This window comes from Cheilinus undulatus, linkage group 10 (assembly GCF_018320785.1).
Source record: "Cheilinus undulatus linkage group 10, ASM1832078v1, whole genome shotgun sequence".
Classification (NCBI taxonomy): domain Eukaryota; kingdom Metazoa; phylum Chordata; class Actinopteri; order Labriformes; family Labridae; genus Cheilinus; species Cheilinus undulatus.
Window position 1 is genome coordinate 10,120,775 of NC_054874.1, and position 15,219 is coordinate 10,135,993.

A 15,219-nucleotide genomic window follows, 5' to 3' on the forward strand; every position below is an offset into this window, starting at 1 on the left:
CCTTAATATCTCTTTCAGCATGCTTTGGTTGAGCCACTGCAGCCACAGTGATGTGAAATAAATCCCCCACTGCTCCTCAGTGTCTCATTTCACTTATAAACCTCACAGACAGCTCAGTGGACAAGTTCAAAAGGCATCTGCACCTTGTTTTATCAAACATATTACTTTTTACTGTTCCTTTATTTCTATTTGATTACTGGCAACTAGTCCAGGGTGTACCCTTCCTCTCGACCAATGACAGCTGAGATAGGCTCCAACCTCCCGTGACCCCCAGCAGGATAAGTGCTGTGGAAAATGGAGGGATGTTCCTGTATTTCCTTTTTAATACATAACAAGTTCCTTTTAAAATAATGGTTAAAATAATGTCATTGTTTTTTAGTTCCTTTCTATCTTTTAAGCAGGTCTGTATCAAAACAGGTAGCCTGTCACCTTTGTTTTAAGACGGTACAAATATTTGAAATCAAACTTTGAAATGCTAGATTGTGAACTTGAAAAATGTGAAGACCTTAGTGATTAGAAATGGTTATCATTTGACAGCCCAACAAAGAGAGCAAATTAGCTACAACTCTCATGTATTCATGCCTATCTGCCCGCTATGTCTTCACAATACATTTGTCTAAGAAATGTTACGCACTCTAAATTAAAAATGAATCCAAATAGCATTTTTTTACAAGTCCATCAGACCCAATTACAATGACAGCTGGTTTGAGCTGCATCAACACGGTGTGTAAGCACAGCCGGTATTCACAGGCCTCCATCCATCAGGTAAAATATGTGCATGCTGAATGAGAAAGCACTGCTTGTTTACTTAAAATAGTATTTACTATTATTGCAGTAAATCTGTAAATGCTCATATCAAATTACGATTAAATGCTCAGTCCTACCTCTGGGTGGATTCCACTGAACGATGTTTGCATCCAAACCATCTTTGCAGGAATATTAAGGTGTGGACATTATTCTGTAGAGAGGAAAATGTATGCATGCTATATACATTCACCAGATACATGCATTCAGAGGAATACATTGACCTTTTGTTGGGAAACCTTTAAATGCATGCAAACACCGGAGTACACTTTACCCAGAGCTGCAGCTCTACATTTCTCCTAACAGCCCCGTGGTGAAGAAAATACTGGAGTTTAAAATGCAACCGAGCGTTTTATTGCACATCGGTGAGTCGGGCTCATTTGTTTAAGAAACGGAGGCAAAGTGTTTGAGGATGCACTGAATTTAAAGCAAAGGCATTAAAACTTAGCGGACTACTGCAGTGCTTAACATCTCTTCCTTCTTGAGGATTTTATTTCAACATATGATATACATGTGATGTTAATGGATATGTGAAAGAAAAGCATAGCCTATTTTTAATAATGCAGGTATATTTAGACAAATATACACAGTGCAGGCTCTGCAGAATGCATTCATGTTCTTATTGGGTGTAATGCGAGTTAGAATAATTAAGCTGGAGGGCTCAACGCTAGATAATGGACTGCGTCAGTGAAAGGCCCACATAATGACGGATGAGTACTCGGGGCAGAGTGGAGACATCACTTTAAAAGGCTGCAATGACACACACTCACAGATATATGATCACAACCCCTTTAGATAAACACTCATGAAGTCGGCTCTTTGTCCGTATTGCCCTCTTGGCTCCCTCGCTACCACAAACCTTTTCAGTCTTCATAAGGTATATTTCTCTCCGACTTCCTCCCTCTCGAAACACCCTCCGCCTTCACTTACTCTTAGACGGACACTTATACACTCCCCCGTTCGTTATATTGATCCGTGCTTACACAAGCATTAGCACTCACTTAGAATGAGAGGCATGTCTTCACCCAAATGCACCACCACAGTGTATAAACACATCCGAACGTGCACACATGCTTGTTTTTCACGTCGCTTGGTAAAACTGTGCACAAACTTCATGGATGGAAACCACTCAAATGTGTCAGCTTTAGATTCTTCCAAATAGAGTTGCAGCGAATAGCAGGCGATGAATTCATTGAGTGTGTGTGATTTAACGAGGTCCACTCCAACTCGTCATAAATCATATTAATAATCTCAGCTTCCCATTGATTTCTATTTTTTAAGCCATCCCAGTGCATTATTTGATATCTGCAGCCTTTGTTTCAGATTTAATGAACCCACCCACTCGCGCTCAAACACACAAGGAAAGCTCATGAAAGCGTTGCTCCTTTTAGAAGTCTTTATTCATCTGTGTAGAAAAAAAGATGACAGACCAATTAATAGAATAGCATTTTGCACCCATTTTTATGTTTATACATAAGAGTGTCTTCATTATCACATCTGAGGGTGACTCTTCTTAAAGGAAAATGACTTCTGCACAGCATGAAAGGAAGCTTCAGTGCTCTTAAGAAAAACAAAAAATAACAAAAACAAGAGCAGAAAGATAACTAAAACACCCACAATGGAGCTCTTCCTGTAGAAGTGGTGTCCAGTAACACACGTTGGAAAAAAAGAAAGATAGAATGGGTTTCAACACTTACAGGCTCTATATATAAGTATCAGTCCTCCCCTCTATGGCCTTGCTCTCTACTTTCTACCTCTTCCTCTTTGAATCTCCGGCTATTTGTGTTTTCCTTTTGAAGTTCCAACACCTTTAAGTATATTAGGGGGGGTCAGTGAGGGGCGAGCAGAAAGCAGGTGCTGCTTCCTTTCTGCCGTGTGTCTGTTGAACTGCACAGTGAAGCGGTAAGGCTGTGATCCCTGTTAAAAGAACTGCATGTATGCTCTGCTAATGCCTTTTAAATCCAGGTGACCCGAGACAACTCATGTCCTCTACCTCACACGATGCATCACATCCACTTGAAAGCTTTACTTAATTAGAAATAAGCATGTAAGTTTTCAGAATATACCAGACTGAAATGCCTTCTCAATGGGTCTAGTCCAGCGCTGCCAAATATTCACTCCTGGGAAACTAAAGCACAATTTTTGCAGCTTTGCCTACAAACAATTTATTGTTCTCCAAAAATTGCAAATGATGTCTCTATTTATTTATTTGTTTAACTAATCAGTTGACCTCTACAAATAGACCAACTATTTTATTCACAGTCTATGAAGCTTCATGTCTCTGGTTTATAAAGGCATTGTTCTCCAACAAGTAGAACTAACATACTGACCTGCATGTGAGATTTTTTCCTCTGACTGAAAAAGTAAGGCCTTCTTTAATGAGGGCATCCAGACTTTTAAATGTGAATATACAGTAAATCCCAACAATAGATAGAGCTGCTTATTTGTACGGTGAGTGTTTACACCTGCAGTGTCAGAGAGAGACACTAGTGGAGACATGGTGATTGTCGTAGTGGCTCACAAGTACGGAAAGTTATCGAACATCAGAGAGAGAGCTGTGATTTTATCTGTGTAGGAACTAGTCCATGATTGATAAGCTTGTGGATGAGCTGTCCTTTACCGTTGTGTTGACATTTACAGGAGAAGGAGTGGGATGGAACATAGCGCTGTGTGTATTAGAAGGGGACAGGCAAGTGTGTGCTCACAGCCTGTTGGGACTGCCACAAGTATACTTACAAAAATAATAAAAAAAAATATGACGGGTAATTCTAAAAGCTAAAGAAAGCCTGATTTCTAGAGATGCAGGTATTACTATCATGATATGTGTATCGGCAGAGTTCCACTTAAAAGGTCAAATATTGGTATCGTCAGATATGAACATTTCTGCAGATATTATCAGCCAATATTGTCCAGGAATATCAGCCTATATTGACTGTAAATATCAGCCTATATTGTCAGCAGTTGTGGCCTATATTGTCTGTCAATATAGGCCTATATTGTCTGTAGAAATTGGCCTATATTGACAGTAAATATTGGCATATATTTGCAACATATTGGCCAATATAGGTTGTAAATGAAGGCCTGTGTTTTGGTTTATATTAGTCAATATAGGCTGTAAGTGTGGCCTATGTTGGTTAGAAATATCAGCCTATTTTGGCTATATATATATATATATATATATATATATATATATATATATATATATAAAATCAGCCTATATATGCTGTAAGTATGGCCAATATTGCCAGCCAATATAGGCCTCACTTAATTGTCTGAGATATCAGCATATACAGGCTGTATATATTGGCCTAAACAGGCTGTAATTATGGCCTATATCAGCTTTAAATATTGGCCTATATAGGCTTTATATATTGGCCTATTTAGGCTGTTAATATAGGCCTATATTAGCTGTAAATACCAGCCATATTGGTTGTTAATATCAGCCTATATTGGCAGTAAATATAGGCCTATATAGGCTGTTAATATCAGCCTATATTGTTGGTAAATACAGGCCTATATAGGCTGTTAATATCAGCCTATATAGGCTGTAAATATTGGCCTTTATAGGCTGTTAATGTCAGCCTATACTGGCTGTAAATATAGGCCTATATTGGCTGTTAATAGCATCCATGTGTTTGAATAAGTTAGCAGAGCCTATATCACCTTAAGTCTGTCTTTCATCCTCGGTCTTTAAACTATTAAAGCTTATTTTAAGGACTTTGGATTTAGGTCTAAACAGCGTTTATTTGCGTATTGGATACTAGCAAAATCTAGTCATGTGCATTCCTACTGATTTCATTTATCAGGTGTTAAATCAACAGTCTTTTTGATTTTTTCAATGTATTTGTTTTAAAATTAAAATAAAGGTCATCTTATCATCATTTAACCTTGCAGAGCAGGTTGGTAGGCCAATTCTGTGTCTGTTTGTTTCTGGACCAATCAGCGTCATTTGTGGAGAAAGAGGTGGTAGCTATGGGCGTGGTTTAGTTGAGGTGACTGCAAGCCTGTAAACAACGGTGACCAGTGAGGAGATAGCATGAGTTTTGTCAGGACTGAACATAACAGCACTGAAAGTATTTCTGGGTGGAAAAGCTTTTTTTGCTTCACTGATGGCGATGAATCATACATTGTCAGTAAGTTTTGACATGACATCAGCTGTCTGCTGAGCTTCTGTTCTTTAGTTTACTCTTCAGTCGTGGTACAAGCCTCCGGTCATGTGTTTTGTTGCTCTGATTGGCTTGTAATGATCTTGTAATGATCATCTGAGTTTTCTTTAGGGGTTCCACCCTTCCGAAACAGAATTGAAATATATCTTATGTTATGCAAATATGTGGAACAGTCTATCTGGTGTGTCACATTAAAATGCATCAGGAATGTCATCAAGACAGTCATGTACTCAGGTTCACTTACGTAAACAAACTCAGTCACAGATGTGTCATCAACTTCTTCTACAGAACTGAAATATATGTATGTACTCCTGAAAGATTACCCAGACCAAAGTTGTTCAGACTTTTAACCAAAAATGATTAGCTGCTAAAACTTATTTTCAATTAACAAGGTTTAACCAGACTCCAGGAGATAATGAGATACTATAATAAGATGTGTGATTAGGTTTCTTCCTCTTCATTTGCAAAGGTAATTTAATAATGAGACCAGACCACAGTGTAAATTGGGTACACGCAGTAATTTTTCTGAGAGGGCGATTTTTAATACAGGCTCTTTTCTATCTAATTATTTGTTCTGCATTGTCTTGCCATGCTGCACTCTCTCTCTTCTTGTCCTACAAATGTTTCTAAGATTCATTACACTTGGTGGTGAAATGGACCCACCTTATGATGCAAATGCAAAAAACATATGGTGTAATCTGCCCTAAAAACTGTTAGGTTAAACCAAATATGAACAGTCATAATCACAGGAAAGAAGAGTCTGCCATCACTCCGGTATTTGCTGAGTTCAGTGGTGAAGACACCGTGGGTAAAACTTGAGACATTGTTCGGATGATGCCACATTATTTCAGTTGTCACCTCTTTTCTGTACCCCGCCCTCACCCTTCACGCTTCCCCATCTTCTTTCTCTTTTGTCTGCTTTTTTTGCCTCCTGCCACTGAATTTGTCACACGCCCTTCTTTCACTTATCTTCCTTTCTTCTCTTTTCTGTCTTCCCTCTCTGCCTTAAGCCAACACACCTCTTTCCCTGTCTCATCCCCAAAACAGCCCCGCTTTTTTCTCGCTCTTTCTCCCCCCTCTGTCTTCTTTTATGTTCTATCTATCCATCTATCCATCAGCTCCCCACTCTCTCGCTCTCTTTCCCCCTCTCATTAGTCTCCCTATGCTGTGGTTTGTGTCTCCCGTCTCTGTCAGAACTGTTATCACTGCTGTCAGCTCCCTCGGCGAGAACAAAGTCGTCCTCTGCTCAAGGCACCACAAAAGACGAGAGAAATAAAAAGAAAGAGGCTCACAAAAAAAAAAGGCGGAAAGGAGGAAAAAATTAAAAAGGAGGGGGGCAAACTAGAGGGAGAGGAGGGGGATAGAAACACATCTTTTCATGTCAACCATGATGCATTGTCATCTGTGGGTTATAACAACCATTGATTTCTTCCCCTGTCATCCCTTTTATCTACACAGCACAGAGCTTACAGTTGGTAGGAAGATATGAGAGCTATCTCTATACACATCAAGTGCCTTTTCCTCGTATTATAAATATATCTCCTGCTAAATCAGCTAAGCCTAGTATATCAACCTCAAATAAGTTACTGTGTATTATTATGATCTGAGAACAGTAGGTTTGAAAGACACTGAGATATCCAAAAGAGAAAACGTAACCATTTATAATGAAGCGCTGAAAGAAGAGTCTACTGTATAATGTAGAACACAGTAGAAGTATAGTAGGACCGTTACATCTGTCACTCAATAGCAAAGTCCAATCAACATAGCTGAGTCTTTTCTACCTAGCAAACCAATCAGAATTGAACCAGCAGAGGCACAGAGGGTACTTTGGAAACCAAGGACAAAATGACCACCAGCCACTGGCTCATCACGGCGCCTGGCATTTGTGGCTTGGGGAATGTGTCCCTGTATCATCACGTGTAGGCGTAATCTATGTCGGGGATGCCGCCCTCTCTGTAGCCACGGTTAGTACCGTAAGTGACGTGATGGTGGCTGGTTTGGCTGAGGATGGTGCCATTGAGGCTGCCAGCTCCGTGGCTGCTCCGGTAGGTCCCATTAGCTTGGGAGGACGAAGAAGAGGAGGGGAAAATGGTGTGGATGTAGGTGACGTCCTCCAGCCTTGACTGGAGGGGCTGATGGGCCATAGCTGTCATCTGAAACCCTGCTGGAGGGGCCCTGATCTCCAAGATAGAAGTGTCTTTCTTGGTGCCTGACTCTACATAGTCATCATAATGCTTTCCACCTCTGCCCCTGTTGAACGAGCTGGAGTCCCCGGACATGTACCCTGCCCTCTGTCCATACCAGCAGAAGATGCCAAAGATTAAGAGCAGGCTAACCAATGCTGTGGCACCCCCTATGATACCCGCCAGTGGCAGGGCTGTTAGTTCAGAGTCCTGGCCCTCTCTGTCTGAACCGTCCCCTCCTGAGCTGGCCAGGGCATCTCCAGTCTCTATCTGTGCACAGGCTGGGGTTGAGACTTTACTGTCAGTGTCCATGCTACCACTTCGAGATGAACCCATGCTGGACCCCCCAAAGGAGGACTCCTGTCGGAGAGGCAGCAAGCAGATGAGGTAATGGGAGCGTGGGGTGAGCTGGGTAAGCAGGTATTGCCTTCTCTCTCCAGGTACTAGAGTTTCTGTTATGGAACCAAGCGCTGCACTGCTACCCAGCCTGAGCCATGATAGGCGGAAGGAGGGTGCTGGCTGTGGGCACAACCAGCTCACTAGTACACTGTCCGAAGAGAGGGGTTTTACAGTCAGCTCCAGGGCCTCTCCAGATACCTGTCCCCCTTCACCTGGAGGCAGAGGCATAACAAGTCCTGGCCGTTTAGCCCGCAGGGTAAAGAGGGAACCTTGTGTGGGTACCAACAGGGAGCTGGTGGTGGTGATACCATGAGGGACTGAAGCCACTGCTTGGCCTCCTCCAACACCATCTTCTACTCCTCCATCTTTTTCTACTGGGTTCATCCCCATTCCAGTACTGGGACCTGCAGGGGGGCCTTCACACTGCTCCATCAGAGAGGTCAGATCCCTCAGGAGTTGGCCTCTTACAGGCTCAGGACCCACGCAGGTCAGACCCCTAACAGTCACTGCTGCCCCACGGCTGTGCAGCCAGGCGTGGAGCCAGCGAAGGTTGCAGCCACAGTACCAGGGGTTTCCCCGCAGCAGTAGCAGCTCCAGGCTTTCAGTGTCCTTTAGAAGTCCTCGTGGAAGGCTGGTCAGATTGTTTCCTGACAGATCTAGCTTCTGCAGCCTCCGCATCCCATCCAGGGCCCCTCGAGGTATGTGGGTCATTCCGTTGTCTTGTAAATGAAGTCGCACAAGGTGAGCTGAAGGAAGGTTAGCTGGTGGGGACTGCAGCGCATTCCTGACCAGTGAGAGCTCAGTCAGATTTGCTAGACGGGAAAAGGTGTCATCTGCAATCCGTGTGTTGGCCAACAGGTTTCCATCGAGGACCAGGCGTCGCAGGGAGGAAAGCCCACGGAAAGCATGCGTGGGGATGGTGCTGATTCTGTTGTCGTCTAATCTCAACTCCTCCAATGATGCTGGCAAGCCTGCAGGGATGCTCGACAGGTGGTTCCGAGACAGAAACAACAGTCTGAGCCGTGGAGTCCCTGAAAAAGCTCGCTCCTGGATGCTAACTGTTGATATTGAGTTATCATCCAGGTGTAATCGTTCTAGTAGCGGTAACTTGGCCAGAGCTGATCTCGGTAACGTTCGTATGTTATTATCCTGCAAATGAAGTTCCCTTAACGAAGGCGGGAGGTGTACAGGGAATTCATCCAGCTGGTTTGCATACAGGTATATTACTCGTATAGAAGTACTGCGTTCCAGTGAGGGGGGTAGCCCAGCGTTACTCAGCCGATTGCTCTGCAAGTAGAGGATGGCCGCCATTAACGGCAGAGGAGGTATTATGCTGAGGCCACGGTCGTTGCAGTAGACGAAACCCTCATCGCAGCGGCACACAGAGGGACAGATAATACCCTCATCTCCCTCGCCGGTCTCCATCGCAATCGCCGCTGCTGCCAGTTCCAGCACTTCAGCCAGTAAAGTGAGGCAAAGAAGAAGCAGGAAGAGCCAGTCACGGAGCTCAGCAAGACTTTCAGCTGCCATGTTGGTGTGGTACACAACTCCTGACTGAAAGAGAAAAAATGGGAAACTAGATTAAAATAAGGCAAAAATCATTACTTTGAAAAACATCCCAGAAATTATTCATAAGATTTAAAAGAAAATGTAGAAAGGCTTGAGGGCAAACTACACAGTTAACTGATTGCTCTAAGAGAGCTGCGTTTCATTCCTTCTGTTAAAAGTTAGATTTTTAGGTCTAAAGTGAGAAAGATGTGGTTATTAAACAGTCAGACATCCTTTAGAGGGGCCGTTCAGTATTTTATGGGTCAGAGCAACCAAGCAGAAGAAAAACGGACATTTAGAAGCAGAAAGCGCGATGAAGGGAGGAGAGAGCTGTAGAGGAAGATTACAAGAATCAGAGAAAGCAAAAAGGGATGACAGAGATGGAGAAAATTGGACAGTGACAGTTGCGGGGAGGGAAAATGAGGGAGAAAGATTTTTTTCCAGGGAGATTAAGTGAGATGGAGTGAGTGACATGAAACTAAAATGGAGGAGAGATCGGGGGAAGAGAATCAGATTAATTGCTGACAGCGCTTCTGATCGCTCTGAGGACAACAAAGTGGTGAACTTGTTGTGACCACACTACATCTAACCCCTGAGGAAACGGCAAAGAGAATTCACATGGAGAGTAAAAGGTAAAAGAAGCAGAAAACAAATTTCACATGATCCCTGCTGTGCAACTAGAACCACCAGACATCTGTTGGAGGTTATGACCAAAACACACACACAGGAATCCACTCACTAATAAGTAAACAAACTAAACGGGAAGCATTCACATACAGAACACAGCCCCGGAACACGCTGACATGTATAATGCATGTTTTCTCTTGCTTGTTATTGTTCGTGAAATTTCTATAAATTATTCAGCAAAGTGGTCCTGAAATCCCCTGAAATGTTGGAGCGAAATGTTCAACAGAGAAGCATTTTTCTGCAACATTAATACACTCCTAGCTCGCTAGCTGTTTTATGACTTGTCTCTTTGCAGATTCCTGACACCGACATCAGTAACATGAATTTACAATTTAGATAAAATGATCTCAGTGCGCGCACATTCACAGCACACTATTTATAGAAGGCGGATAATATACAGTTGGGAAAGTTGTAGAAATTACACTGTGGTGTACTCGTTTGACTGCTTTCTTTTGGTTAGCCAGGGGCTGGAAAATGTGCCCTGATGTGAAATGCCTGACATGATTTGACAGCACATTTGATAAACAAATCCTCTAAAGGCAAGTGTTTTTTTCCTTGCCCCCTTCTGTGCACGCATGTATGTGTTGGTGAGTATGTGTATTTGTATGTGAACTCAGTGCTAGATGCAAAATTGCCCCTTGGCTGCAGTCAAAATCCATGCAAAGCAAACAAGAGATGGCAACAATAGAAGAGGCTGAGGGAGTAGGGGTGAGGAAGGGGAGGGTGGGGGGGGAGACAGATGGAGAGTTGGACAGTCAGTCAGAGGAGGAGAGAGGAAATGAGTTCCTGGCAGCGAAGACTCCAGTCAGTATCAGCGGAGTTTGCTGCAAAAAGAAAGGCTTGGCATTGTTTATTTTTTGTACGATAGGCATAAAAATAGCTTCATTTCTTTACCTTTACATGCCTGTGTGTGAAATAGATCAACAGCATCCAGCTGCTGTCTCAGCCAGCTCCACACAGGCTTCATTTGATGTGTAGGGATGGGAAAGAATGTGAGCCACTCTTTTCAGCATAGACTTTACCATTATTGTTGGTATTTTTAGTGTAATTTTGACTTTTCTCAAGCATTCCTAGCATACAAGGGACAGGAACGTATGCCCTGAAAAAGAAAGTGTCAAGATAGAAGCAAAAACTTTGTAGGGAAAGCTTCATGAATATCAACTAGCATAGCTTTGATACCACACTTTCCCTGCCATCTTTGTATAAATATCATCTTTGTTGTGATTTTGGCGGCTATTTTGAATTTACTCTTAGTCATAGGGTCAGTTTGAAAAGTAAAAAAAAAACTTCCTGAGTCTTTTCCACTTTTCCTTACCTTGTTGAAAAACGTAACAGGGTGAAGGAAGGGTGAGTAAGGATAAGAAAAGAACCACCGTGATAAGGGAATTTGACCATTCTTAAACTTAGTGTTCAGCGTTACTTCAGGCCATGGAATGTAGTGCACACATATTATTGAGATCAGCTGATCTCATGCAAGCTCCTATCAGCTGATGGCCAGCTGAATCACTCTAAGCACACTATTGGCTAATCGCAATCATGATGCCTCATTTAAACTGCTCTAGCCTTGCTTGGCTTTGCTGCTCCCTCTGAAAACTGCTTTTTGCATCCCTCCTCCACCCCAGCTCCTCTTTTATTCCGGCTCTGACTTAATCAGTGGAATTCTGTTGTCATTAATGCCTGCTATGCTCTGGGTTTTTTGCTGCTTCTCTCCCTGCCTCAGGCTTTCCTTGTAGACAGGAACGTGCGCTGTTTCATGTAGACTCGTGGAAGGGCTTTGGTAATCCCAGAACAGACACCAACAAATATAAATAACAGCAATCAGGGCAAATTAAGAACAGCTGATAAAGCACACATTTGAACTTAAAACAATGTGTGTTTCTTGAAAATGTACTGTTGATCCTTCGGGGATACTATTAGTAGACTATAAATTTGCTCTTTATAACCATATTCAGGCTGGGAATATCCCATTAAAGGAAATCCAATTTAGATGTTATATATGGAAAATATTTATTTTTTTGTGTTTCTTACATTACAGACATCAGTGTTTTTTGTCGCTTGTAGCTTGAACTTTTAGTATTACTGCAGTGAAGTTTAACAGAAAATCTCAATTTTTAATTTTCAGACTCTAAATTTTCCAAAAAGCCGATTTATCGATTCGATCAGTTTATTGCCCAGCCCTACCTTAGAACATACTGAAGAAAATCCTGACATTGCGTGAATGCTCTCTAACCAATCTCTCCTTGTGTTTTTACTAACTGAATATACAATGGAGAAATATCATATCCAACAGTCCAGCACTAATATTTTAGTCTTCTTGGTGAATCTGAAACTTACTTTTTGTCAAGAGTTTTTTCCACCAAATATCTGTTTTTATCTAAGTCTTGTCAGCATTTTTAGGCACAGTGTTTGTCTACTAAATTAACACTTCTTGGTGTGGACTTGTCTGTGTCTTTGCATTACTGCCAAGGTTTTCTTTTGAAAAACAGTCTACACGCACATCCAAACCAGGTGGGCAGGTGCTGAGCTGAAGAAGAGACTAACAAATAACAGACGGTCTGATGAAGAGCAGCTCTGCTCGCAACATCATGTTGGTGCAACAAATAATCATTTTTTTGGAGCCCTGCAGTGTGCGAGACGTCTGTCTGTTCAAGGTTTCTATTGACATGCCCTCTTAAAGATCCTTAGATTTTCTGTCTGTGCTCTTTTACCTCTTCCCTGGCCCTTTCTTTCTTATACGCCTCTCCATTCTCACTTCTCTCTTTCTTTCACACCATCTAGCTACCCCCATCATTCGCCCACCTTCATCTCCTCCCCATCAGAATTTTCATTATATCCACTCTCAGGATTGTTTACAGAAGTGTCCATGCAGCCGTCCTCCTCCCTTCTCTCTATCTATTTCTAATCCTCTTTTATCATTACCTCCCTGCTCCATAGTTTATTTTCTACACACTGACATTGGATCAATCAGCTCTGCTGCTGTCTTACTTCCCGAACGTCCTCTCTTCTCTTTTCTATGGGGATTTTTCTTTTTTGTTTAGATGCAGCAGACCCGCTACCCCTCTCTGATTATACTCCCTCTAGGCCTCGGCCTCCTCGTCCTTGCCTCTCTTTGTGGCATTTTTCCCCTTAACATTTCAGTCATGATCTGAAATAAAAGCCTCAGAAATAGTGTGAATTCCTCCTTCTTTTCCCCATTATGCAGCCGAGAGTGAAATAATTGTGAGACTATTGTAAGTACAGAAAGAAAGCATGTGTGCATTAGTCAAAGCTCTAGGATGGGCTTCCTAACCTGCTCAGTCTTTGCCTTTTCAGGTCCGTCCAAGCTTGGTCTTCTCTGTATCGAGGATTTGTGGAGGGCAGTCTAAGAGTGTCTGTGTGATTGAGGGTGTAGCTGTAGATCTCTGTGTGTTAGCACACTTTCCAAGTCCTCTCTGAATCGTTCAGAAGTGCAGCCTGGCTCCTTGGGGCCGTTGCATCTTCCTCAGCTTGGGTGAATGATGATAGGGATGATGATAGCCTGTACTCCAGGGCTCCACGAGAAGCAACACCAGCATGGCTCAAAGCAACTTCGGCACCCACATTTGTGCGCAGTGTGTGTCCTACTGCCAAGCTCTTTCTCTCTCTGGGGTAGGGGGCTTTTAGGCCTGCCAACTCAAGTCATCTTCAACAAGCGTCCAAAGGCCTATTTCTGAAACCAAGCCTCCACACCCAAATGCTACAGTTGGGCAGACAGTCAGAAGATAGTTGAGCGCTCAAGGGTCCTTCTTCGAAGTCAGAAGCAATCCTGGATACTCGTGCAAGCAGTGGGTCATTCAGAAGTAGCTACGCGCTGTGCTACACTCACTTTGTATTTGTTTAATTAAAGCCGAAGAAAAAAGAGACTGATATCTCTACAGATCAGCAAAAACAGCACCTGGAAAAGCAATCCTTTATTCTAGAGTGTTGATACGGCATAAATTTGACACCTCAGTCATGTTAATGAGTGCGTTTGAGGCTGTGATGGGCAGGTTGGCCTGGTGCTGGCTGTGAAAGTTTAGTTCAGAGGGAGAAGTATTCCTCTCTTCTCCTTTCTCCTAGCCTCTCAGTTTCAGCTTCACTCTCCTCTGTTAAATGTTTGATCGCTTCTTTTCCAGTTCACACAGATTATCTTCAGAGGCAGCAAAGCAAGATGACAGTGTGCGCTGTATATAGTTCGCTGAGAGCGCGTGATGGCCAGTCACGAGGCTCTGTGTGAAAAGTTCTCCCACAGGTTAGCCGAAATGGACCGCTGCCGTCTGCCTTTTTCTCAACATAGAGCCGACTGGCGTTTGCTTCAGAGGGACAGCTGGCCGAGTGTTAGCGAGCAGCAACCTGAGAGGAGACAGAGGACAGGAACAGCATTAAAACCTTCATGGAGATGCAGCGAGTACGTGTCACAAGGTATTTGAGTATACCAAAGCTTCTGTACGCCTCATACATTAGGTGAGCTCATGAGTGCTCTCATAGTAGAAAACTTTATCAGAATTCAGTGTTAGAGAATGCAAAAATGTGTGACACATCATTAAATCAACCTTCAACTTCCTAGCTTAATTAAAAATATTCAGAGTATGCTCTGTCTTTAGAACAGACAAGCTGCTTTTAAAGTGCTGCATAAAAGGAAAGTTTTGCAACCTCTGTCTCTATTTACTGCTTCTTTTACAAGCTGTGCCAAGAGTTTATTTAGATTTTCAACACTGGCTCAATGCTTCAAAGGTATAGCCCTAATAATCATACCCATCAGAACATTTATACCTTTTAGAATTAACTACCTCTTAAAAATACTTCCTGAAGGTCAACACTGCATATGTGCGACACTAAGCTCCCAGCGGAGACAGAACCTCCCATTAAGGTAACTCTTTATTTTTTTTCTCTTCACACTAAGCTTCGGAGCTTTCATTAACCACCACTCGCTAAGTGCCCGTATCTTGTGTGCACAATCGAACCCCCCAGTGGCTGCTGGCTTTAGAAATATAAGGTTTTCATCAGGCACACTGAGTGTACAGAGACAGATTCATCAAGGCCATTAACTGCTCTGCTGCTCACATTCGTCTGTTCGCTTCATCCCACAGTAACTAGACTACATAGCCAACTGGGAAATTATCATGCCGTTTGCTTAAACACAAGTAGAGACAAATAAAGCCGTCCTCATTTTCATTTTCAGAGGACACATGCTGCTGCCGAGAATAAGTTGGTCGACCGGCTTATGTTGGGGTGTGAATCTGTCCTTGAAGGGTATTTAAAAATGCAATGAAATTATCCCAAGAAACATCTGAAAGTGAGGAGGACGGAGTCTGGTTTATCTCAGCATTGTGTTTTTACTTGATTTCTATAATGGAAAGGAATGTGTTTAACTGGGTGTGTGGTTAAGTCAGGTAGTTAGAGGGTTGGAGTGAGGTTAAGTCAGACAGTAAGTG

At 42.7% G+C, this 15,219-nt stretch overlaps 2 protein-coding genes across 5 annotated transcripts in view; one reads left to right on the forward strand and one right to left on the reverse strand.

The window, feature by feature from the left end:
• Positions 1–15,219, forward strand: part of macrod1 (mono-ADP ribosylhydrolase 1) — a 255,308-nt gene that overhangs the window by 42,200 nt on the left and 197,889 nt on the right. The gene's annotated exons all lie outside the window — the stretch shown is intronic.
• On the reverse strand, positions 6,024–13,421 carry flrt1b (fibronectin leucine rich transmembrane protein 1b). The gene is made up of 2 exons (XM_041797544.1): positions 13,077–13,421; positions 6,024–9,106 (listed from the first exon to the last, which is right to left on the reverse strand). The coding sequence occupies exon 2, from the start codon at positions 9,080–9,082 to the stop codon at positions 6,884–6,886; it is 2,199 nt and encodes a 732-aa protein (XP_041653478.1). The 5' UTR covers positions 9,083–9,106; positions 13,077–13,421; the 3' UTR covers positions 6,024–6,883.